The sequence below is a fragment of the Coregonus clupeaformis genome, chromosome 27 (assembly GCF_020615455.1).
Source record: "Coregonus clupeaformis isolate EN_2021a chromosome 27, ASM2061545v1, whole genome shotgun sequence".
NCBI classification, from domain to species: Eukaryota; Metazoa; Chordata; class Actinopteri; order Salmoniformes; family Salmonidae; genus Coregonus; species Coregonus clupeaformis.
The window spans coordinates 26,248,565-26,275,610 of record NC_059218.1 but is presented as its reverse complement, the minus strand read 5'-3'; the positions used below and the strand labels follow the sequence as shown (position 1 = coordinate 26,275,610).

At 44.7% G+C, this 27,046-nt stretch overlaps 1 protein-coding gene across 3 annotated transcripts in view; it reads right to left on the bottom strand.

Annotated features, from left to right (window-relative positions):
• Window positions 1–27,046, bottom strand: part of LOC121541684 (pappalysin-1-like) — a 136,830-nt gene that overhangs the window by 23,246 nt on the left and 86,538 nt on the right. The window contains exons 14-18 of one of the 3 annotated variants that reach the window (XM_041850919.2): window positions 21,188–21,356; window positions 5,924–6,107; window positions 2,790–2,991; window positions 2,373–2,574; window positions 696–846 (exon numbers count right to left, since the gene is read on the bottom strand). In XM_041850919.2, the coding sequence (XP_041706853.1) occupies window positions 696–846; window positions 2,373–2,574; window positions 2,790–2,991; window positions 5,924–6,107; window positions 21,188–21,356 (908 nt within the window). The remainder of the gene's footprint in view (window positions 1–695; window positions 847–2,372; window positions 2,575–2,789; window positions 2,992–5,923; window positions 6,108–21,187; window positions 21,357–27,046) is intronic. The other 2 variants (XM_041850920.2, XM_041850921.2) reach the window with 2 other exon arrangements.

Here is a 27,046-nt window from a genome sequence, read left to right as displayed (position 1 = left end):
GTGTCTGCACAAACTGTACACACATCAAATCAGGTTTTATTCTATTTAGAAGACACAAGAGTAAAATTTTTTATTTAATTTTACCTTTATTTAACTAGGCAAGTCAGTTAAGAACAAATTCTTATTTACAATGACGGCCTACACCGGCCAAACCCGGACGACGCTGGGCCAATTGTGCGCCGCCCTAAGTCATGTACACTTGTGATCTATTTAATAATAATAATAATAATAATAATAATAATAATAATAATAATAATAATAATAACTTGGTGGGTGGTTATATTTGTCCTGTTTCACACACGCACAAGTGTGTATTATACGCATGTGTGAAATGGAAATGTGTTTTTTGCATATCCCAACTCTCCCTGAGACACCCTTGGAGAGTGGGGTCATTGCCAGGGTCTGCCATTATCAAAGGTGACCCTGGAGCAATTAGGACTAAGTGCCTTGCTCAAGGGCACATCGGTGGCAGTTTCACCTGCTCAGGGATTTCAAGCTAGTGACCTTTCGGTTACTGGCCCAACGCTCTAACCGCTAAGCTAACTGTCGTCCCATATTTTATATGTCAAGGTCCCTAAATTTGACTTAACCTCAAGACCAGAAATTACTCTGGTCCCTAGTGATGCTCTATATTCTGACAAACATAGTGTATAATATGGTTTCTACTATGTCACACACATAGTGCATATACAGACCTATTCCATGTCCCTTCTTGCAGCTGACTCGTATGCTGGGGTTAAGGTTTTGAGGTAGAGAGCACTGTCCCTTGCTCTGAGGACAGAGCTTGAAGGAACCAGTCCAGTTGCCGTCCTTCCTACAACGGATCACATTGGTGCTGGGCCCCTGCTTCACACACACACACACACGCACGCACAGACATGCATGCACGCACACACACACACACACACACACACACACACACACACACACACACACACACACACACACACACGCACACGCACACACACACACACCGAGGACATTGAGAACCACCTTCCATATCACCATGAAACATGATAATAATTGGAGTCTGTAGTCAAAGAGGATTAGAGGGCCTATAACATTGCTCTATCTGTCTGTGGCACAACTATTTTGACAATCAATGTCAATCTAATAACTGTCTGTGCTACTTCAGTGGGATTGATGGAGGGAGAAAGAGAGAGAGAAAGAGAGAGAGAAAAAGCACGAGAGAGAGAGAGCGAGAGAGAGAGAAAGAGCAAGAGAGAGAGAGAGAAAGAGCGAGAGAGAAAGAGCAAGAGAGAGAGAGAGCGAGAAAGAGCAAGAGAGAGAGAGAGAGAGTGAGAGAGCAAGAGAGAGAGGGAGAGAGAGAGAGAGAGAGAGAGAGAGAGAGAGAGAGAGAGAGAGAGAGAGAGAGAGAGAGAGAGAGAGAGTGAGAGGAAAGGGGGCTGAGAGAAAGATAATGTGAGAGAGGGATAATCTCCTCTGTCTATGAATCATACTGTACATGCTAACACTGGAGACCCTAACACCCTCTGATCCTCTCATTATAATACAGCCACACACACCAGGACAAACTAATCTACACACACACACATCACTGCATCAAAGGCTATCACACAGAGAGATCCTCAGGTAAAGGGCAATGCAATGCAAAGAAGTCTATGTGTTATGTGAAGTGTCATGTACACTTGTGTAGCTGTGAATATGAAGCATGTATGCGACAGAGGTTGGGAGAAAGTACATGTGTAAAAATGTGCGTCATGCGTACGTATTTACCTGCTTCCACATTTGTGCATTATCTTGATCATTATCTTGATCATTATCTTGATCATTATCTTGATCATTATCTTGATCATTATGTTGAGCATTATCTTGAGCATTATCTTGAGCATTATCTTGAGCATTATCTTGAGCATTATCTTGATCATTACATCTCCCGTTGCCTAACACATTATTCTTTCACACTTCACAAAGACAACAGATATAGACAAACAGCTATAGCACAGACACCGGGGCCAGTACAACGTTATAAGAAGACACCAAAAGACTAGGCAAAGCTGACAGACAGACAGACAAATGGACAGACAGACAGACTGACAGACAGCAAGCTAGCCAGCCAACTAAATAACAGATTGATAGACAGACAGACAGAGACACACAGACATACACACATAAACACACACACAGATAGACTGTGCCGCAGACATACACAGACAGACAGACAAACAGACAGACCCATAGCCAGACAGCTAGACAGCCAGACAGTCAGCCCAATAGACAGAAAGCCAAACACACCGACAGACAGATAGATAGACAGGTGGACGGACGGACAGACAAACAGCCAGCCCCATAGACAGAAAGCCCAGCGGACACAGACAGACAGTTGAGTGGAGGAGTAGAGAGAGACAGACCTGCTTGCATGGAGCGGTGTGCAGCGGTCTCACCGTGTGGTTGGCTCCGGGGCAGTTGATCCAGCAGGTGCTGTCAAAGTGGAAGCCGTCCGTGCACTGGTACATGCCGTGGAAGATGGCGGGCGGAGAGTCACAGGTCACCGGTTCACACGCCCCCTCCAGCCAGCTGCCGTCCTCCGTGCACTGACGCTTAAATGCTCGCCTGACGAACGCAAAACAAAACATGTTGGGTTGAGTTGAGTGGAACTGAATTGAGAGGACAAAGACTAGAGACATGCTCTATGTCGAAAGGGTGGGAAAGGTGAAGATCAAGAGTTGGACAGGATCAATTGGATCAATTCCATTTCAAACCCATTCAATTGAACTGAACTTAAATTGAATTTACCCCAAATGTAAGCCATGTGGGTGGTCGGTTACCTTTTGGGCTTGTTGGTGACGTGGTAGCCCGGCTTGCACTTGTACTTGCAGAGGGATCCCACTTTGAGGCCCGTTTCATTGCAGCGCTTGGTCTGCAGCATGGCGTTGGGCACGTGGGGCGAGGCCGGACAGCGCAGCTCACACAGCGCCTCGGGGAAGGACCATAAACCATCCTCCAGACACGTCAGAGTGTTGTTAGAACCTGGGGGGGATGACAAATAGGGGGGATGACAAATAGTTGAACAAAGAGAGAGAAAAATATACAGTATAAGCGATATAAAAAAGATACGGTCAGTGTGTGTTGAGACAGTGTGTGTGTGTTGAGACAGTGTGTGTGTGTTGAGACAGTGTGTGTGTGTTGAGAGAGTGTATGTGTTGAGACAGTGTGTGTGTTGAGACAGTGTGTGTGTGGTGAGACAGTGTGTGTGTGGTGAGACAGTGTGTGTGAGTTAAGACAGTGTATGTGCGTTAAGACAGTGTGTGTGTGAGAGATAGTGTGTGTGTTGAGACAGTGTGTGTGTGTTGAGACAGTGTGTGTGTCTTGAGACAGTGTGTGTGTGCGAGACAGTGTGTGTGTGTTGAGACAGTGTGTGTGAGACAGTGTGTGTGCGAGACAGTGTGTGTGTTGAGACAGTGTGTGTTTTGAGAAATTGTGTGTGTGTTGAGACATTGTGTGTGTTGAGACAGTGTGTGTATTGAGACTGTGTGTGTGTGTTGAGACAGCATGTGTGCGTTGAGACAGTTTGTGTGTGTTGAGACAGTGTGTGTGTTGAGACAGTGTGTGTGTGTTGAGACAGTTTGTGTGTGTTGAGACAGTGTGTGTTGAGAGAGCGTGTGTGTGCTGAGACAGTGTGTGTGTTGAGACAGTGTGCGTGTTTGAGACAGTGTGTGTGTGTTGAAACAGCGTGTGTGTGAGACAGTGTGTGTGTTGAGTCAGTGTGTGTGTGTGTGGTGAGACAGTGTGTGTGTGTTAAGACAGTGTGTGTGTGTTGACACAGTGTGTGTGTTGAGACAGTGTGTGTGTGTGTGGTGAGACAGTGTGTGTGTGTTAAGACAGTGTGTGTGTGTGAGACAGTGTGTGTGTGTGAGATAGTGTGTGTGATGAGACAGTGTGTGTGTGTGTTGAGACAGTGTGTGTGTCTTGAGACAGTGTGTGTGTGCGAGACTGTGTGTGTGTTGAGACAGTGTGTGTGTTGAGACAGTGTGTGTGAGACAGTGTGTGTGTGAGACAGTGTGTGTGTTGAGACAGTGTGTGTTTTGAGAAATTGTGTGTGTGTTGAGACAGTGTGTGTGTGTTGAGACAGTGTGTGTGTTGAGAGTGGTGTGTGTGTGTGTGTGTGTGTGTGTGTGTGTGTGTGTGTGTGTGTGTGTGTGTGTGTGTGTTGAGACAGTGTGTGTGTGCGAGACTGTGTGTGTGTTGAGACAGTGTGTGTGTTGAGACAGTGTGTGTGTGAGACAGTGTGTGTGTGAGACAGTGTGTGTGTTGAGACAGTGTGTGTTTTGAGAAATTGTGTGTGTGTTGAGACAGTGTGTGTGTGTTGAGACAGTGTGTGTGTTGAGATTGTTTGTGTGTGTTGAGACAGTGTGTGTCTGTGTGTGTGTGTGTGTGTGTGTGTGTGTGTGTGTGTGTGTGTTGAGACAGTGTGTGTGTGTTGAGACAGTGTGTGTGTTGAGACAGTGTGTTTGTGCTGAGACAGTGTGTGTGTGTTGAGACAGTGTGTTTGTGCTGAGACAGTGTGTGTGTGTTGAGACAGTGTGTGTGTGTGTTGAGACAGTGTGTGTGTGTTGAGACATTGTGTGTGTGAGACAGTGTGTATGTGTTGAGACAATGTGTGTGTTGAGACAGTTTGTGTGTGTTGAGACAGTGTGTGTGTGTTGAGACAGTATGTGTTGAGACAGTGTGTGTGTTGAAACAGTGTGTGTGTGAGACAGTGTGTGTGTGTGTTTGAAACAGTGTGTATGTGGTGAAACAGTGTGTATGTGTTGAGACAGTGTGTGTGTGAGACAGTGTGTGTGTTTGTGAGACAGTGTGTGTGTTGAGACAGTGTGTGTGTTGAGACAGTGTGTGTGTCTTGAGACAGTGTGTGTGTGCGAGACAGTGTGTGTGTGTGTTGAGACGGTGTGTGTGTGAGACAGTGTGTGTGTGAGACAGTGTGTGTGTGAGACAGTGTGTGTGTTGAGACAGTGTGTGTTTTGAGAAATTGTGTGTGTGTTGAGACATTGTGTGTGTTGAGACAGTGTGTGTATTGAGACTGTGTGTGTGTGTTGAGACAGCATGTGTGCGTTGAGACAGTTTGTGTGTGTTGAGACAGCGTGTGTGTTGAGACAGTGTGTGTGTGTTGAGACAGTTTGTGTGTGTTGAGACAGTGTGTGTTGAGAGAGCGTGTGTGTGTTGAGACAGTGTGTGTGTTGAGACAGTGTGCGTGTGTGAGACAGTGTGTGTGTGTTGAAACAGCGTGTGTGTGTGAGACAGTGTGTGTGTTGAGACAGTGTGTGTGTTGAGACAGTGTGTGTGTGTTGAGAAAGTGTGTGTGTATTGAGACAGTGTGTGTGTGTGTTGACACAGTGTGTGTGTTGAGACAGTGTGTGTGTTGAGACAGTGTGTGTGTGGAGACAGTGTGTGTGTGTGTGTGTGTGAAACAGTGTGTATGTGTTGAGACAGTGTGTGTGTGAGACAGTGTGTGTGTGTGAGACAGTGTGTGTGTTGAGACAGTGTGTGTGTGTTGAGACAGTGTGTGTGTGTTGAGACAGTCTGTGTTTTGAGACAGCGTGTGTGTGAGAAAGTGTGTGTGTGTGTGAGAGACAGTGTGTGTGTGTGAGAGACAGTGTGTGTGTGTGAGAGACAGTGTGTGTGTTGAGACAGTGTGTGTGTTGAGACAGTGTGTGTGTGTGTTGAGACAGTGTGTGTGTGTGTGTTGAGACAGTGTTTGTGTGTTGAGACAGACTGTGTGTGTTGAGACAATGTGTGTGTGTTGAGACAGTGTGTGTGTGTTGAGACAGTGTGTGTGTTGAGACAGTGTGTGTGTGTTGAAACAGTGTGTGTGTTGAGACAGTGTGTGTGTTGAGACAGTGTGTGTGTTGAGATAGTGTGTGTGTGTTGAGACAGTGTGTGTGTGTGAGTCAGTGTATCTCACCTAGGAGCAGGGCAGGCTCCCTGCATTGGAAGGTACTCCTCTTGCCATAAGTAGTTCCCTCAGGGAAGTTAAAGTGGGCTGGGTGGACGTGGTACTTGTCTGGTAGGCCACAGTCTACTGGCTCACACGACACCTGCTTATTCCACTTTCCATCTGCACAGGTGATGGTCACTGTTGAGTCCGACTGGAGCGAGGGGAGACACGTTAGAAAAATGATGAAAATTGGACAACACACATGGATGCAAGCAGCACACACAAAAACACACACATGCAAACACACACAGACACATACACACCCCCACCCAGTATGGTACATACAGCACAATCACACAGAGAGAGCAATGACACACAAATATGTCCGTCAATTTAGCACTTTTGCATTGTAACATGACAGAGCCAAGCAGTTCTTCAATGTCACGCACTTAACTGACTGGGCTTTTTCAGCGGCTCAGGTAACTGCTGATGAGAAAACATTTCAGGTCATGATATCCAACAACGGTATTATCATCCTAATGCAAAACACATTTAGAAGGAGGGAGGGTGACACTTTTCACCAGAACTAGTACACCAGGGATTATCCCGAACACATTTTCTTCCAAGTCCACATGGGGAAGATGTATTCATGGTTTGTTTTGATCCCATCACAGCATTATGTGGTCAGAATAACAACTGGGAGGAATGTTGCACCTTTCGCTTCAGCGAACACTGATATTCAAAAGAGCTGCTGGACTGAGACAGAATCTGGACATAAACAGGTACACACATGTAGACGCACCAGCACAAGCGCGCACACACACATTCAGATAGGTACCATACTGTTCCTCTCAAAGCCATTCCATCTTTGATGACCAAAATATTATATTGTATATCAAGAGACAAAAGTGAAAAGGGAATCTCAGGGTCGTCTATGTGTCAAGTGTGTTGGTGATGCTGTCTTTTCCAGTAAAAATGTTAAACAGAAAGAAGAAATTGTTTTGCCAACCTGGTATTTGGGTAAATAAAACCATGTTCAGATTACAGACTGGTCCAGATTTGAATTACATATACAGTGCCTTCAGAAAGTATTCAGACCCCCTTACTTTTTCAAAATTTTGTTACGTTACAGCCATACTCTAAAAAGTATTACATTGTTTTTTTCCCCTCATCAATCTACACACAATACCCTATAATGACAAAACAACAACTTTTTATTTTTTTATATAGCAAATTTATAAAAATAAAAAAAATATTTGAAATATCACATTTACATGAGTATTTCAGACCCTTTTTTTGGGGGGGGTAGATCATCTTTAATATTGCAGATAGATTGTACCTTCCATCAATGTAATTGTCTCCATCACTTCCAATCCTCCATATGTTTTTTTACTTCGAAATATATATATATATATATATATATATATATATATATATATATATATATATATATATATATATATATATATATATACATACACACACACACATACATACATACATACATACATACATACATACATACATACATACATACATACATACATACATACATACATACACATACATACAGTGGGGAGAACAAGTATTTGATACACTGCCGATTTTGCAGGTTTTCCTACTTACAAAGGATGTAGAGGTCTGTAATTTTTATCATAGGTACACTTCAACTGTGAGAGACGGAATCTAAAACAAAAATCCAGAAAATCACATTGTATGATTTTTAAGTAATTCATTTGCATTTTATTGCATGACATAAGTATTTGATCACCTACCAACCAGTATGAATTCCGGCTCTCACCGACCTGTTAGTTTTTCTTTAAGAAGCCCTCCTGTTCTCCACTCATTACCTGTATTAACTACACCTGTTTGAACTCGTTACCTGTATAAAAGACACCTGTCCACACACTCAATCAAACAGACTCCAACCTCTCCACAATGGCCAAGACCAGAGAGCTGTGTAAGGACATCAGGGAAAAAATTGAAGAACTGCACAAGGCTAGGATGAGCTACAGGACAATAGGCAAGCAGCTTGGTGAGAAGGCAACAACTGTTGGTGCAATTATTAGAAAGTGGAAGAAGTTCAAGATGACGGTCAATCACCCTCGGTCTGGGGCTCCATGCAAGATCTCACCTCATGGGGCATCAATGATCATGAGGAAGGTGAGGGATCAGCCCAGAACTACACGGCAGGACCTGGTCAATGACCTGAAGAGAGCTGGGACCACAGTCTCAAAGAAAACCATTAGTAACACACTACGCCGTCATGGATTAAAATCCTGCAGCGCACGCAAAGTCCCCCTGCTCAAGCCAGCGCATGTCCAGGCCCGTCTGAAGTTTGCCAATGACCATCTGGATGATCCAGAGGAGGAATGGGAGAAGGTCATGTGGTCTGATGAGACAAAAATAGAGCTTTTTGGTCTAAACTCCACTCGCCGTGTTTGGAGGAAGAAGAAGGATGAGTACAACCCCAAGAACACCATCCCAACCGTGAAGCATGGAGGTGGAAACATCATTCTTTGGGGATGCTTTTCTGCAAAGGGGACAGGACGACTGCACCGTTGTGAGGGGAGGATGGATGGGGCCATGTATCGCGAGATCTTGGCCAACAACCTCCTTCCCTCAGTAAGAGCATTGAAGATGGGTCGTGGCTGGGTCTTCCAGCATGACAACGACTCGAAACACACAGCCAGGGCAATTAAGGATTGGCTCCGTAAGAAGCATCTCAAGGTCCTGGAGTGGCCTAGCCAGTCTCCAGACCTGAACCCAATAGAACATCTTTGGAGGGAGCTGAAAGTCCGTATTGCCCAGCGACAGCCCCGAAACCTGGATCAGGAGAAGGTCTGTATGGAGGAGTGGGCCAAAATCCCTGCTGCAGTGTGTGCAAACCTGGTTAAGACCTACAGGAAACGTATGTTCTCTGTAATTGCAAACAAAGGTTTCTGTGCCAAATATTAAGTTCTGCTTTTCTGATGTATCAAATACTTATGTCATGCAATAAACTGCAAATTAATTACATAAAAATCATACAATGTGATTTTCTGGATTTTTGTTTTAGATTCCGTCTCTCACAGTTGAAGTGTACCTATGATAACAATTACAGACCTCTACATGCTTTGTAAGTAGGAAAACCTGCAAAATCAGCAGTGTATCAAATACTTGTTCTCCCCACTGTATATACATATATATACAAACAGTTGAAGTCGGAAGTTTACATACACTTAGGTTGGAGTCATTATAACTCGTTTTTCAACCACTCCAGAAATGTCTTGTTAACAAACTATAGTTTTGGCAAGTCGGTTAGGACCTGTACTTTGTGCATGACACAAGTAATTTTTCCAACAATTGTTTACAGACAGATTATTTCACTTATAATTCACTGTATCACAATTCCAGTGGGTCAGAAGTTTACATACACTAAGTTGACTGTGCCTTTAAACAGCTTGGAAAATTCCAGAAAATGATGTCATGGCTTTAGAAGCATCTGATAGGCTAATTGACATCATTTGAGTCAATTGGAGGTGTACCTGTGGATGTATTTCAAGGCCTACCTTCAAACTCAGTGCCTCTTTGCTTGACATCATGGGAAAATCAAAAGAAACCAGCCAAGACCTCCTAATTGTAGACCTCCACAAGTCAAGGTTCATCCTTGGGAGCAATTTCCAAACGCCTGAAGGTACTATGTTCATCTGTACAAACAATAGTATGCAAGTATAAACACCATGGGACCACGCAGCCGTCATACCTCTCAGGAAGGAGACGCGTTCTGTCTCCTAGAGATGAACATACTTTGGTGCGAAAAGTGCAAATCAATCCCAGAACAACAGCAAAGGACCTTGTGAAGATGCTGTAGGAAACAGGTACAAAAGTATCTATATCCACAGTAAAACAAGTCCTATATCGACATAACCTGAAAGGCCGCTCAGCAAGTAAGAAGCCACTGCTCCTAAACTGCCATAAAAAAGCCAGACTACGGTGTGCAACTGCACATGGGGACAAAGATCGTACTTTTTGGATAAATGTCATCTGGTTCGATGAAACAAAAATAGAACTGTTTGGCCATAATGACCATCATTATGTTTGGAGGAAAAAGGGGGGTAGCTTGCAAGCCGAAAAACACCATCCCAACCGTGAGGCACGGGGGTGGCAGCATCATGCTGTGGGGGTGCTTTGCTGCAGGAGGGACTGGTGCACTTCACAAAATAGATGGCATCATGAGGAAGGAAAATTATGTGGATATATTGAAGCAACATCTCAAGACATCAGTCAGGAAGTTAAAACTTGGTCGCAAATGGGTCTTCCAAATGGACAATGACCCCAAGCATACTTCCAAAGTTGTGGCAAAATGGCTTAAGGACAACAAAGCCCTGACCTCAATCCTATAGAAAATGTACAGTGGGGAAAAAAAGTATTTAGTCAGCCACCAATTGCGCAAGTTCTCCCACTTAAAAAGATGAGAGAGGCCTCTAATTTTCATCATAGGTACACGTCAACTATGACAGACAAAAAGAGGAAAGAAAATCCAGAAAATCACATTGTAGGATTTTTAATGAATTTATTTGCTAATTTCAGTGAAAAATAAGTATTTGGTCAATAACAAAAGTTTCTCAATCAGCATTCATTGTCCTCCAAACACGACGAGTTGAGTTTTTACCAAAAAGTTCTATTTTGGTTTCATCTGACCATATGACATTCTCCCAATCCTCTTCTGGATCATCCAAATGCACTCTAGCAAACTTCAGACGGGCCTGGACATGTACTGGCTTAAGCAGGGGGGCACGTCTGTCACTGCAGGATTTGAGTCCCTGGCGGCGTAGTGTGTTACTGATGGTAGGCTTTGTTACTTTGGTCCCAGCTCTCTGCAGGTCATTCACTAGGTCCCCCTGTGTGGTTCTGGGATTTTTGCTCACCGTTCTTGTGATCATTTTGACCCCACGGGGTGAGATCTTGCGTGGAGCCCCAGATCGAGGGAGATTATCAGTGGTCTTGTATGTCTTCCATTTCCTAATAATTGCTCCCACAGTTGATTTCTTCAAACCAAGCTGCTTACCTATTGCAGATTCAGTCTTCCCAGCCTGGTGTAGGTCTACAATTTTGTTTCTGGTGTCCTTTGACAGCTCTTTGGTCTTGGCCATAGTGGAGTTTGGAGTGTGACTGTTTGAGGTTGTGGACAGGTGTCTTTTATACTGATAACAAGTTCAAACAGGTGCCAATAATACAGGTAACGAGAGGAGGACAGAGGAGCCTCTTAAAGAAGAAGTTACAGGTCTGTGAGAGCCAGAAATCTTGCTTGTTTGTAGGTGACCAAATAAATAATAATAATTTGCAAATAAATTCATTACAAATCCTACAATGTGATTTTCTGGATTTTTTTTCTCAATTTGTCTGTCATAGTTGACGTGTACCTATGATGAAAATTACAGGCCTCTCTCATCTTTTTAAGTGGGAGAACTTGCACAATTGGTGCCTGACTAAATACTTTATTTCCCCACTGTACCATAATTTGGTTGTAATCCAGAGCGGTTAGAAAATGTATCTAGATGCTCTATGAGGTTGTGGAGGGATTCAAGTTGTGGATAAAAAAAAAAAAAAAACATGATTCATCAGCGTGCAATGACACCTTTGTTTTTAAACCCAGGATTTCTAATCCCTTGATATAATTGTTGGATCTGATTTTAATAGCTAACATTTTGATGGCCATAATAAATAGATATGCCGATAGTGGACAACCTTGTTTCAATCCTCTTGATAGTTTAAAACTTTTGGAGAAATAGCCATTATTTACTATTTTACACCCAGGGTTACTATACATAATTTTAACCCAATTTATAAGAGATTCTCCAAAATTGAAATGCTCCAGGCATTTATATATAAACCCCAGTCGTACTTTATCAAATGCCTTTTCGAAGTCTGCTATGAATAGCAGGCCTGGTTTCCCAGATTTTCCATAGTGTTCTATTGTTTCCAGTACTTTCCTTATATTATCTCCAATGTGTCTTCCATGTAAAAAACCTGTCTGAATAAAATGAATAATGTCCGACAATACCTTTTTAATTCTATGCGCTATACATTTTGCTAGAATTTTTGCATCACAACACTGAAGTGTAAGGGGCCTCCAATTTTTTTAATGGACTGGATCTTTATATTTTCCACTTGTATCCTGTTTCAGTAATAATGAAATCAGACCTTCTTCTTGAGTGTCTGATAATCTACCATTTACATAGGAGTGGTTAAAACATATTAATAATGGTCCTCTGAGTATATCAAAAAAGGTTTGGTATACCTCGACTGGTATGCCATCCAACCCTGGAGTTTTCCCGGACTTAAAGTCTTTAATTGCATCCAGAAGTTCCTCCTCTGTAATTTCATCTTCACATGAGTCTTTCTGTATGGCTGTTAATTTACATTATCAATAGAAAAAAAATATGCTCAAGTAGGTCTCTGACCGTATATATTTTTCTGTTTTGGTTGCATATAGGCAACTCACAACAGGTCCATAAAACAGATGGGGACTTCTCTTTGGTGTATGGGTCGCTCAGGTGGGTGTCTAGGATATAGGGTTGGGGATCGTTCCATCATGATAGGACAATAAAAATATTGATTAGATGTATACTATATTTTTAAATCTATATCCCTCATCTGCACAAAATTGAAAGCTCTCTCTCACAACCCCTGCTCACAGACACACGTTGGTTCTGGGATATGCAACCATTTCCTTTCTCACTCACTAAACGCCACACTTTTTCAAACACAAAAACGCACACCACACCTTCCATCACAATTCATCCACACATACCCACATACTGTGCCTTCTATGTCTTCTGTTTGCTATGTTGTTATCTCCACTATGTTGATTGAGTACTTGTGTTCTAATTTAGTTGTATTTGAAGATGTATTATTTTGTTTGTTATCTTTTCTTGTAATACCATCTTATCCCTTTATAAAATACTCTATCTACTATAAATGTGCTTTATTATTACAATCCCTACCATGGCTAGTATTGGGTGTTCCATTATTTGACTCCTCTATTAGAACTTTCAGAATAGCCATGGGGTAGTCTTTGTGTCGTGGAACATTTGGTTGTCAATATACAGTTTATCGACAACGAGAGCAACACGCTTCCCTTTTAATATATTTTCCTTGAAGATTGGGTGCAGAACTTTGCACTGTTCTGCAATCTCCCTCAGGAACTGATTACTCAATACTTTGTTGAAGCACCTTTGGCAGCGATTACAGCCTCAAGTCTTCTTGGGTATGACGCTATAAGCTTGGCACACCTGTATTTGGGGAGTTTCTCCCATTCTTCTCTGCAGATCCTCTCAAGCTCTGTCAGGTTCGATGGGGTGCATTGCTGCACAGCTATTTTCAGGTCTCTCCAGAGATGTTCGATCGGGTTCAAGTCCGGGCTCTGGCTGGGCCACTCAAGGACATTCAGACACTTGTCCCGAAGCCCCTCCTGCGTTGTCTTGGCTGCGTGATTAGGATCGTTGTCCTGTTGGAAGGTGAACCTTTGCCCCAGTCTGAGGTCCTAAGCGCTCTGGAGCAGGTTTTCATCAAGGATCTCTCTGTATTTTGCCACCGTTCATCTTTGCCTCAAAGTCTCCCAGTCCCTGCCGCTGAAAAACATCCCCACAGCATGATGCTGCAACCACCATGCTTCACCGTAGGGATGATGTCAGGTTTCCTCCAGACGTGACGCTTGGCATTCAGGCCAAAGAGTTCAATCTTGGTTTCATCAGACCAGATAATCTTGTTTCTCATGGTCTGAGAGTCTTTAGGTGGCTTTTGGCAAACTCATAGCAGGCTGTCATGTGCCTTTTACTGAGGAGTGGCTTCCGTCTGGCCACTCTACCATAAAGGCCTGATTGGTGGAGTGCTGCAGAAATGATTGTCCTTCTGGAAGGTTCTCCCATCTCCACAGAGGAACTCTAGAGCTCTGTCAGAGTGACCATCGGGTTCTTGGTCACCTCCCTGACCAAGGCCCTTCTCCCCCGATTGCTCAGTTTGGCCAGGCGGCCAGCTCTAGGAAGAGTCTTAGTGTTTCTAAACTTCTTCCATTTGAGAATTATTTACATTTGACATTTTAGTCATTTAGCAGACGCTCTTATCCAGAGCGACTTACAGTTAGTGAGTGCATACATTCTTTTTCATACTGGCCCCCCGTGGGAATTATGTGTTCTTGGGAACCTTCAATGCTGCAGAAATGTTTTGGTACCCTTCCCCAGATCTGTGCCTCGACACAATCCTGTCTCAGAGCTCTACGGACAATTCCTTCAACCTCATGGCTTGGTTTTTGCTCTGACATGCACTGTCAACTGTGGGACCTTCTATAGACAGGTGTGTGCCTTTCTAAATCATGTCCAATCAATTGAATTTACCTCAGGCGGACTCCAATCAAGTTGTTGAAACATCTCAAGGATGATCAATGGAAACAGGATGCACCTGAGCTCAATTTCGAGTATCATAGCAAAGGGTCTGAATACTTATGTAAATAAGGTATGTATGTTCCAAAAACCTGTTTTTGCTTTGTCATTATGGGGTATTATAATACATTGTTTCATTTAAATCCTTTTAGAATAAGGCTGTAACGTAACAAATGTGGAAAAAGTCAAGGGGTCTGAATATTTTCCGAAAGGCACTGTGTACATGCTTATTTTTAGTGTGACCAAGGTTTAAAGCGCACAAACTGGGCTGTGTTAAAGTTATGTATCTGTTGTTTCATGTTTTTCTCCTCGCATACGTATCCATCATTCATCTTGATTCTATTATATGATACACCAAAACAGTATCATGTTTCGTTGATATAAATAAGTTATTTTCACATTTGTAAAAAATAACATATGCATCACATATGACAGAGTGCAGAACAAGATGGAATTTGAATAATCAATCAATGAATATTGGAACACTCTGACAAAAGCCTGTACACACTAATACTATGACTAATAGCTGGTGTTGGCACGTCCAAGTGTGTTTATGTGTGTGTCTGTGTGTGTGTGCTCTCAAGTGTGTGTGTCTGTGTGTGTTTACGACAGTGTATGCTCAAGTGTGTATACAGTTTGTGTGTGTGGAGTTTCCTTCTTTAAAATCTTTACAGCTGCCTCTCTCTCCTCCAGAGTGGGTTTAACAACCCCTGGCTACTAGGCCTAATTCAAGCCAGACAGACAGACACACAGTCCCATCCCCTTTCCTCTAAACCAACCTCACCTTACCCAGGCTGACCCTACATACAGTATAACACGATCTACCAAGAATTCAGTTAGGCTCATACAGAACTGGCTGTACTGCTGGCATCTCTGACAGGACTATTGTAGCCATTCCAAGCAGATAGTGGAGTTTCCCTCCAAAACATCTATACCCAGTAGTATACCACCTGGAAGAAATGGGCCCTTTCAGGTATAGAGTTGAGAGTGTGGTTGTTTTTCTTGTTCCTCTTGCCTTACTAGTCAAGCCAGGTGTTTTTTCCTTGACCATGTGACCTGACCAGGAAACACTCCTGGCCCTACTTCTAACCACACACACACACACACACACACACACACACACACACACACACACACACACACACACACACACACACACACACACACACACACACACACACATACACACACACACACACTTTTACAGTGTTCATTTCATCAGCTGTTGTACCACATGATATAAAGCACTGGGCCTTTAAGGGACATTCCACTTAAATCCTCATCCCAATAACTTCTCTGCCGATCAGCCTTTTATTTTGATTCTTCATTTTACTAGAGTTTTATTTTTTTCTTCTTTACCCCCTAATTCACCATGGTTTCCTTCTTCTTTGTGTAAATATCCAATAATTAGTTTATCTCTCTTAAACATCTGATTATGTTTTTTTTGTATGTTTTTGTTTTATAAACATTGAAAGGGGGAGGTGCCTACAAGCCTATCTGGATTTACATTTATATTTATTAATTTAGCAGATGCTCTTATCCAGAGCAACTTACAGTAGTGAGTGAATACATTTTCATACTTTTTTTTTGTACTGGTCCCCTATGGGAATTGAATCCACAAACCTGGTGTTATAAGCGCCATGCTCTATCAACTGAGCCACACGGCACCTCTCCTGCACGTTATATTTGTTTACGTTTTAAACATTCATCATATTGTTTTGTATTTTCTTGTGTGCAAATAAATAAATACAAATAAATAAAGATTTATACAAATAAGGGGAACGTAATCAGATTACGTCACTGAGTTTTGGTGCACACACACAACCCACCCACCCCCTCTCCACACACAGGTTATCTGCGGAGACATCTGGGACACAAACGGATTGCATTATAAAAACACAAATAGGCATGGGAGAACATATTGTTTTGGAGATAGCATCATCTGAGAGGCGGAGTTCCCGTAACCACTTTGACACCGGTGAAGCAAGAATGTAATCGGCTAATGAAAGGAGATAGGATTGTGCTTCACGCTGCACTTTTCAACCTCTAGAGCACAGGGACCAGGGAGAGGAGAATGAGGGGGAGGGGGGATGAACAGAGGGAAGAAAAAAGAGCTTGTTGCATTGTCCCCAAGTTACAACAAGAGAAGGGGCATCTGAGGTGAGCTGAAGTTGTCTCTTGCTCCTTCTTTCTTTCTTTTTCCTCTCTTTTTTCCTTCTCTCTCTCTCTCTCTCTCTCTCTCTCTCTCTCTCTCTCTCTCTCTCTCTCTCTCTCTCTCTCTCTCTCTCTCTCTCTCTCTCTCTCTCTCTCCCTGCCTCCCTCCCTCCCTCCCTCCCTCCCTCCCTCCCTCCCTCTACTGCCCTGAATAATTGCCCTGGCTGGAAGAGCCTTCAAACTGAGATTTCTCATGTCGTTTACACACCCTTTCCCACCCTCTCTCTCTTCCCTCTTTCTCTCTCAAGTAGATCCTTCAATCCTTCATCCCTAAGCAAGTTACCATTGACATATTAATCAACATTATGCCCTGTCAATTAAACGTAATGCCGTTAAGTCTGATGGTCAGACGGTAATGAAGCAAATCTCTCACAGCTGGTAGTAACATATTTCATAGTGTAATAGACCTGAACAGCTTGCATCCCAAATGGGCCACACTAATTGTTTGTTTACATACACCAAAATGCTTTTCAACTGAAATGACCCGTACCATTCATGTGTTGGTGCATACGTATATGGGCGTAGGGCTGACATGCTCGTGAATAGAGAACCGACATACACAAAGACAAACACATCACACACAAACAAGTAGCCATATGGACATGATGCTCCTGAGTTGCGTATGTAGAGCATAAGTTTGAATATGCATACATATACACAAAGAACAAGTGTGTGTGTGTGCGTATGTGCATATGTGTGTGTGTGCCTGGGAGTGTGTTTACAGTATGCTCCCCATGCCCCCTGCGCCAGTCAGATCGCCCACATAACCACTTCCACATGTTCATCCTCACCAACATAAAACCAGTTGAGGTGGTGCTCCATTATGTTAATGGCCAGAGCAAACAGGAGGGAGGGTCCCGGTACTGACGCTGGAATCCAGACCCAAAACAAAACATCATTCATTCACTCCTTCTATATGGGTCACTCCACCACTCTAATTTAATTGCTCTCTCTCTCTCTCTCTCTCTCTCTCTCTCTCTCTCTCTCTCTCTCTCTCTCTCTCTCTCTCTCTCTCTCTCTCTCTCTCTCTCTCTCTCTCTCTCTCTCTCTCTCAATTCCATTCAAATTTCAATTTAAGGGCTTTATTGGCATGGGAAACGTGTGTTAACATTGCCAAAGCAAGTGAAGTAGATAGTAAACAAAAGTGAAATAAACAATAAATATGAACAGTAAACATTACACTCAGAAGTTTCAAAAGAATAAAGACATTTCAAATGTCATATTATGTATATATACAGTGTTGTAACAATGTGCAAATAGTTAAAGTACAAATGGGAAAATAAATAAACATAAATATGGGTTGTATTTACAATGGTGTTTGTTCTTCACTGGTTGCCCTTTTCTTGTGGCAACAGGTCACAAATCTTGCAGCTGTGATGGCACACTGTGGTTTTTCACCCAGTAGATAAGGGGAGTTTATCAAAATTGGGTTTGTTTTCGAATTCTTTGTGGATCGCTGTAATCTGAGGGAAATATGTGTCTCTAATATGGTCATACATTTGGCAGGAGGTTAGGAAGTGCAGCTCAGTTTCCACCTCATTTTGTGGGCAGTGTGCACATAGCCTGTCTTCTCTTGAGAGCCAGGTCTGCCTACGGCGGCCTTTCTCAATAGCAAGGCTATGCTCACTGAGTCTGTACATAGTCAAAGCTTTCCTTAAGTTTGGGTCAGTCACAGTGGTCAGGTATTCTGCCACTGTGTACTCTCTGTTTAGGGCCAAATAGCATTCTAGTTTGCTCTGTTTTTTTGTTTGTTCTTTCCAATGTGTCAAGTAATTCTCTTTTTGTTTTCTCATGATTTGGTTGGGTCTAGTTGTGTTGTTGTTGTTGTCCTGGGGCTGTGTGGGGTCTGTTTGTGTTTGTGAACAGAGCCCCAGGACAAGCTTACTTAGGGGACTCTTCTCCAAGTTCATCTCTCTGTAGGTGATGGCTTTGTTATGGAAGGTTTGGGAATCACTTCCCTTTTAAGTGGTTATAGAATTTAACGGCTCTTTTCTGGATTTTGATAATTAGCGGGTATTGGCCTAATTCTGCTCTGCATGCATTATTTGGTGTTTTACGTTGTACACGGAGGATGTTTTTGCAGAATTCTGCTGCAGAGTCTCAATTTGGTGTTTGTCCCATTTTGTGAATTCTTGGTTGGTGAGCGGACCCCAGACCTCAGAACCATAAAGGGCAATGGGTTCTATAACTGATTCAAGTATTTTTAGCCAGATCCTAATTGGTATGTCAAATTTTATGTTCCTTTTGATGGCATAGAAGGCCCTTCTTGCCTTGTCTCTCAGATCGTTCACAGCTTTGTGGAAGTTACCTGTGGCGCTGATGTTTAGGCCGAGGTATGTATAGTTTTTTGTGTGCTCTAGGGCAACGGTGTCTAGATGGAATTTGAATTTGTGGTCCTGGCAACTGGACCTTTTTTGGAACACCATTATTTTTGTCTTACTGAGATTTACTGTCAGGGCCCAGGTCTGACAGAATCTGTACAGAATATCTAGGTGCTGCTGTAGGCCCTCCTTGGTTGGTGACAGAAGCACCAGATCATCAGCAAACAGAAAACATTTGACTTCAGATTCTAGTAGGGTGAGGCCGGGTGCTGCAGACTGTTCTAGTGCCCTCGCCAATTCGTTGATATATATGTTGAAGAGGGTGGGGCTTAAACTGCATCCCTGTTTCACCCCACGGCCCTGTGGAAAGAAATGTGTGTGTTTTTTGCCAATTTTAACCGAACACTTGTTGTTTGTGTACATGGATTTTATAATGTCGTATGTTTTTCCCCCAACCCCACTTTCCATCAATTTGTATAGCAGACCCTCGTGCCAAATTGAGTCAAAAGCTTTTTTGAAATCAACAAAGCATGAGAAGACTTTGCCTTTGTTTTGGTTTGTTTGTTTGTCAATTAGGTGTGCAGGGTGAATACGTGGTCTGTCGTCACGGTAATTTGGTAAAAGCCAATTTGACATTTGCTCAGTACATTGTTTTCACTGAGGAAATGAACTAGTCTGCTGTTAATGATAATGCAGAGGATTTTCCCAAGGTTGCTGTTGACGCATATCCCACGGTAGTTATTGGAGTCAAATTTGTCTCCACTTTTGTGGATTGGGGTAATCAGTCCTTGGTTCCAAATATTGGGGAAGATGCCAGAGCTAAGGGTGATGTTAAAGAGTTTAAGTATAGCTAATTGAAATTTGTGGTCTGTATATTTTATCATTTCATTGAGGATACCATCAACACCACAGGACTTTTTGGGTTGGAGGGTTTGTATTTTGTCCTGTAGTTCATTCAATGTAATTGGAGAATCCAGTGGGTTCTGGTAGTCTTTAATAGTTGATTCTAAGATTTGCATTTGATCATGTATATTTTTTTGCTGTTTGTTCTCTGTTATAGGGCCAAAAAGATTGGAGAAGTGGTTTACATTAAATTTCTCTCTTTCCCTGTCTTGTGTGTGCTCTCTCTCTCTCTCTCTCTCTCTCTCTCTCTCTCTCTCTCTCTCTCTCTCTCTCTCTCTCTCTCTCTCTCTCTCTCTCTCTCTCTCTCTCTCTCTCTCTCTCTCTCTCTCTCTCTCTCTCTCTCTCTCTCTCTCTCTCTCTCTCTCTCTTTGATTAGCTTGCAGGTCTGTTAACAGAGCATGGGAGGGGGATAAAGCTCTGGTGCTGTTGTATTTACGAGCCCTCTGTGGGAGTGAATGGGTTTACTGCGTGGCTGTGAACTAACTTCTTTGTTTGTTTAGGGTGGTTTGTGCGTGCCTGCATGCTTCTGTGTTTGGTGTTTGTGTGCCAATGTCTGTGCTCCCCATCTGCTGAGTGTCTGGTGTGTTGAAGTTGATGCTACATGAAGTGGATGCTGAGACATCTTGGTAACCTGAAGGCTCTTGCTCCAGTAGTGTGAGAAATGCTCACACGTACATGTCTTAGGGTAATTTTTTATCCTCTACACAGTGTTGTAATGCAAAGTAATGATTGTATCACACATTCAGATTTGTTGCAGTGTATTTCACCTCAGCAAACACCACAAACATAGCCATTAACATCCAGACACATACAGGCATTGGAAAGACATGGAGCATCTCCACAACACTCTGTGAGGATTACTTCACTGTGTGAGTGGGGAGGGAGGGATGGGAGGAGGGAGGAAAGAAGGGAGGGGGGCGCAGTGAGCAGAGAGTACCTGGTGATGCTATCGTCCCAGTGGAGCAGAAATACACAGCCATTGTTGCAGGTGATGGTGCAGCGCAGAAAGACTAAACATAGATCATGTGTGTTTGAGTCCGTGTGTGCGTGTTTGGCTACACGTGAACGTGCATGTGTGTTTGTCTATCTGTGTGTGTCAGTATGTATGTGTGTGAGCGTATGTGTATCTGTACACGCGTGTGTGTGTGTGTGTGTATGGGGGGGGGGGCATAAAGAAGGGAGGAGGAAGGAGGGGGCGAGGCGTCTACTCTCCAAAGTGCATTACTAGCTAGCTACCTGGGCTTGTCATGATGTCATCCTCCCAGTGGGTTTACACTGCCAAGCTACTGTTGCAGGTGAAAGATATGGGGGGTGGGGGGGAGGGGGGTGAGAGATTGTTTTCTCTAAGGTGCATTTGCATCTGTGTCTCATTTTGTGTGCGTGTGTCTGACCGTGCGCACATGTGTGTGTATGCCCGTATGTGTGTATACCTGGGTCTTGATGATGTCATCATCTCTGTGGATCTGCAGGACATAGCCAGAGTTGCAGGTGATGGTGCAGCGAGCTCCGTTGAAGAAGCCCAGACTGCTGCACTTGAGCTCTGCATTGCGGATTAGTGGATCCTGGCAGTCGATGGCCTCACACGAGTAATGGACACAACTAGAGGGGGACAGACATACACAACAGTGGATAATTAGTACCAGTATAATAGTGCACATAGTAGCTACATATATACTGCACACAATGTACACACAATATCCCATAATGACAAAACAAGTTTTTAGAATTTTTGCAAGGTGAACCTTCGCCCCAGTCTGAGGTCCTGAGTGCTCTGGAGCAGGTTTTCATCAAGGATCTCTCTGTTCTTTGCGCCGTTGTCACGATCGTTGACACATGGTGAAGCGGACCAAGGCGCAGCGTGATAGGCGTACATACTTTTATTAGTGTACACACAACGAATCAAAACAATAAACGATACGTGAAGTCCTAGGTTAAATACACAAACCTTCCGGAACAAGATCCCACAATAAACTAGTGCCAAAAGGCTGCCTAAGTATGGTTCCCAATCAGAGACAACGAGAATCAGCTGCCTCTGATTGGGAACCACCCTGGCCAACATAGAAAACACGAACTAGAACACAACATAGAAAATAACACATAGAAACTCCACACCCTGGCTCAACATATAAGAGTCCCCAGAGCCAGGGCGTGACAGTACCCCCCCCCAAAGGCGCGGACTGCGACCGCGCCAACCAAACCCAACAGGGGAGGGGCCGGGTGGGCATTCCGCCTCGGAGGCGGATCCGGCTCCGGGCGTGACCACCACTCTCTCGCTACCCCCCCGTAGCGCCCCTGGTCTGATCTGGCCCCGCTGGCCGGAGCTGGACTGGACACCGGTGGAGCGGATTGCTCAGGCTCCGGTGTGGAGCAGCTGACCAGGAGCAGGCACGGGCTGTGCCGGACTGACGATGCGCACCACTGGCTTGGTGCGGGGAGCAGGAACAGGCCGGACCGGGCTGGCGACGCGCACCACTGGCTTGGTGCGGGGAGCAGGAACGGGCCGGACCGGGCTGACGACGCGCACCACTGGCTTGGTGCGGGGAGCAGGAACGGGCCGGACCGGGCTGACGACACGCACCAATGGCTTGGTGCGGGGAGCAGGAACGGGCCGGACCGGGCTGACGACGCGCACCACTGGCTTGGTGCGGGGAGCAGGAACAGGCCGGACCGGGCTGGCGACGCACACCACTGGCTTGGTGCGGGGAGCAGGAACAGGCCGGACCGGGCTGGCGACGCGCACCACAGGCTTGGTGCGAGGGTAGGGAACAGGCCGGACCGTACTGGGAACACACACCACTGGCCTTGTGCGGGGATCAGGAACGGGCCGGACCGGACTGGTAACACACCCCAGTACCTCTCGCCGTGCCTCTACACTCTCCTTCCCTCTAATGACCAATGGCCCCCGTTACCTGGTGGCCTTCTCTCCTAGTCCACAATCTCGCCCTGTAGCTGCCTCCAGCAGCCCCATCGTCCATGCCGTGTGCCCCCCCCAAAAAAAATTATTGGGGTTGCCTCTCGCCTGTCCGACGACGGCCCGGTTGGCACCGCTTCTCCTCTCCTGCCTGGGTCTCCCCCTTCATCGCCCTCCGGTAACGGACGGCCTCCTCCTCCGTTATCCTCCCCCAACCGAGGAGGACATCTACCAACGTTACCTCCGGCGTTTGCTCCTGGAAACGCTGCTTGGTCCTGTTTTGGTGGGATCTTCTGTCACGATCGTTGACACATGATGAAGCGGACCAAGGCGCAGCGTGATAGGCGTACATATTTTTATTAGTGTACACACAACGAACCAAAACACTAAACGATACGTGAAGTCCTAGGTTAAATACACAAACCTTCCGGAACAAGATCCCACAATAAACTAGAGCCAAAAGGCTGCCTAAGTATGGTTCCCAATCAGAGACAACGAGAATCAGCTGCCTCTGATTGGGAATCACCCTGGCCAACATAGAAAACACGAACTAGAACACAACATAGAAAATAACACATAGAAACTCCACACCCTGGCTCAAGATATAAGAGTCCCCAGAGCCAGGGCGTGACAGCCGTTCATCTTTCCCTCGATCCTGACTAGTCTCCCAGTCCATGCAGAGATGCTGCAGAGATGGTTGTCCTTCTGGAAGGTTCTCCCATCTCCTCTAGAGCTCTGTCAAAGTGACCATCAGGTTCTTGGTCACCTCCCTGACCAAGGCCCTTCTCCCCCGATTGCTCAGTTTGGCCGGGCGGCCAGCTCTAGGAAGAGTCTTGGTGGTTCCAAACTTCTTCCATTTAAGAATGATGGAGGCCACTGTGTCCTTGGGGACATTCAATGCTGCAGACATTTTTTGGTACCCTTCCTATCTCGGAGCTCTACGAACAATTCCTTCTTCCTCACGGCTTGGTTTTTGCTCTGACATGCACTGTCAACTGTTTGGACCTTATATAGACAGGTGTGTGCCTTTCCAAATCATGTCCAATCAATTGAATTTACCAAAGGTGGACCAAAGGTGGACTCAAAGGTGCCTGTAGACAGGCAGGAGCTCTTCATCAGGCACCTTTGCCGTGTCCACCTCCTCCATAGGTAAGCTGGATCATCAACTACCGAAAGTGTAGCACCCACCTGGGTGATGCTTCGGTGGCTGTGGGCTAAGCTCAGCGCCTGAAAGACCACCACACATCGATACTAGTGCAGTACAGTCCACATATGAGCATCATCCTCCACATCTGTCTTCATTATAGCACGGAGAACACACAGCTAGATATAGATACGCTGTGTTAAAAAGATGGAAGCTTCCAGAACCAGCAACTGAATGGGCTCCCGAGTGGCGCAGTGGTCTAAGGCACTGCATCTCAGTGCTTGAGGCGTCACTACAGACCTCCTGGTTCTCTTCCAGGCTGTATCACAACCGACTGTGATTGGGAGTCCCATAGGGCGGCGCAGCGTCGTCCGGGTTTGACCGGTGTAGGCCGTCATTGTAAATAAGAATTTGTTCTTAACTGACTTGCCTAGTTAAATAAAGGTAAAATAAAAAAATAAAAAAATAAAATGTCTTGAATCAGCACACTGCACTATAGGGCTGCAGCCTTGGAGGTAAGATTCTCTGGGGCTAGCTGCTCAGTTCAGGCTGGGCTGAGGTTAGGTGGAGTAGCTACAAGTTAGCAACAAGGTAATGCTTAGTGTGAACCCCACTGCTGTATAAAGGCTAGATAGATAGATGCCTTGTAGCTGTGCATCGGCACTCTCACTGGAGCAGTATTTAAAAGCCCACAAGACACAAACACACATTGAAAATAGATGGGATCAAATAAAACAAATCTGAATGAATTAACCAAGAAATTGTTCACGTATGGATAGAGTGAATGTGTGTGCTTGCATGTGCGAGCTTTTGAGTCCAGATTTGTATGTGTGTCTCTATGTCTGCACACACACGTGTGTGGGAGTGTGGTTGATGAATTAAGAGAAACAGGATATTATAAGCAGACTACAATGGCAGAGTCTGGCCAAGCACTACGTTGGTAGCAGTCAGCTGACTTTTTTTCATGCTCAAGGAATGCGGGGACGCCCGAGGCTGTCTTTTACAACAGTCGGCCTACTGTAGGCTTCCCCTATGAAGCTTGAAGAGGGAAGTTGAGTACTAAATGGCACCCTATTCCCTATATAGTGCACTACTTTTGACCAGTAGTGCACTACTTGGGAATAGGGTACCATTTGGGATGTAGGGGAAAGAGGACATTAGGAAAAAAAGCACTGCTGAGGTAGTATTGTTAAACTCTGCTGTGATGCATGACTGAAACATCTCTTTTCCTCTCTCTCTCTTTCGGTCTTCCTTTCTTTCTGTTACATTTTCTTGATCTCTCTATCTTTCTCTCCATCATATATCCTCTTCTTGGTACCTCTATTGCTCTCTATCTCCCTCTCACAAATGTTATCCCTGTAATGCTTTTTTTCTCTTCCCCACTTTCTCTCTCCCTCCCTCCCCCTCTCTCTCTCTCCCTCCCCCTCTCTCTCTCTCCCTCCCTCCCCCCTCTCTCTCTCTCTCTCCCTCCCCCCTCTCTCTCTCTCCCTCCCCGCTCTCTCTCTCTCCCTCCCCCTCTCCCTCCCCCTCTCTATCTCTCCCACCCCCCTCTCTCTCCCTCCCCCTCTCTCTCTCTCCCTCCCCCCTCTCTCTCTCTCCCTCCCCCTCTCTCTCCCTCCCTCCCCCCTCTCTCTCCCTCCCCCCTCTCTCTCTCTCCCTCCCTCCCTCTCATTCCACCTCAACAACAAATTCGGAACCTTTAAGCGTATAGAGAGAAGGCAGAGCAAACGTAAACTGACACTCACTATAAATCCAAACTCCCCGCTTGTGCTACAGTGTTTACATTTCAGGATCCTTAGCTGAGAAGGTGGAAAGAAACAGGCTTTATAGTCAGTTTAACACTGAGTTGCTTTATAGTCAGCTTAACACAAAGTGTGGTTTCAGCTCTGTCTCCTTGAGATTTTTTTGGATAAATTACAATGGCCTTCTCTGCATATAAATTAAAATGGAAAAACAATAGAAAAATGAACAATAGTCTGAAGACTACTACAAGGGGCTCCCACGAAGTCACTATCTCCCTTCCAGCATCTCATCACTCAAAATCTGAACCTTCACTGGAGACAAGGACAAATGTGGAAAAAGAATCCACACTCACACTCCAACAATCTGCCAGTACCCCTCAAATCCTCTCATTTAAAAGAAGGGATGAAGAAGGAAAGGAATAGAGAGAAGGAAAGAGCGTGGAACATAAAACCGGGTCACGTTAATAGCTCCTGTTGTTAACAACTTAGGGAATAAGGGACTTCGTGTTTTGTAGCGGTATAATTATTATGGGAAATCGGCTGTTTGGTTGGAGAGAGGGAGGAGGAAAGGGAGGAGGAGAGCAAAGAGAGGGGGAGAAGTAGAGGTAGTAGGAGTAGAGGGGAGAAGAGAACATGGAGGAGAAGAGGTGAAAGCGGGGAGGAGGAGAGGGAAGAGGAAACAGAGGAGGAGAGGGAGAGGGCAGGGAGTGAAGGGAGAAGTAGGGAGTATGAAGAGAAAGAGGAGGAGTGCTCTAGCTTAAGACTCCCTGCACTAAATCCCTTCTAGAGACTCAGGGGCCTTTGGGGGATCAGTAGAAGCAGGGAGCCGCCAAATAGATCATATTTACACAGTCAAAACCACCTTGGATATGGCTCCCACTGAGCACAACAAACCCCAAATATGTAAATACAAGGAGCCATAATACTAGGCAATTACTAATTACTAATGAATGAGCTGATCCTCTGGGTCGGCATGGAAACTCACACCACCAGCCTCCCACCAGAGTTCTGCTGCTGGAACAGTAAAAACCAGGATGCGTCCCAAATGACACCCTATTTCCTATATAGTGCACCACTTTTGACTTGGACCATAGTGCACTGTGTAGGGAATAGGGTGCAATTTGGGATACAAACCAGTTGTAGCCCAAACGCTCCAACAGAAGGGCATGAAATGTGCACTAGCGCATTATTTTGAATGGTTTGAACCTTCATTCTTCACAGGTTTAGTCTCATTGAGATTAAATGTATTTTGCAAAAGAGATATACTTCATTGCTTTTGCTTCTTGCATGTGATCTATTACAATTGTGTTAATAAACTATCGATTAAATCTTCTATAGGAAACCGAAGAAATGCCACCACACATATCAGTAGTAAGCTAAATGACACCAAGTGAGTTGTTGAATTTGACAACTCAGTAGAATGGGCCACAGAGCCAGAGACAACTCTGAGGAGGGCAACTTGTCTTTGTGGCATCAAACAACTTCCTGTCGA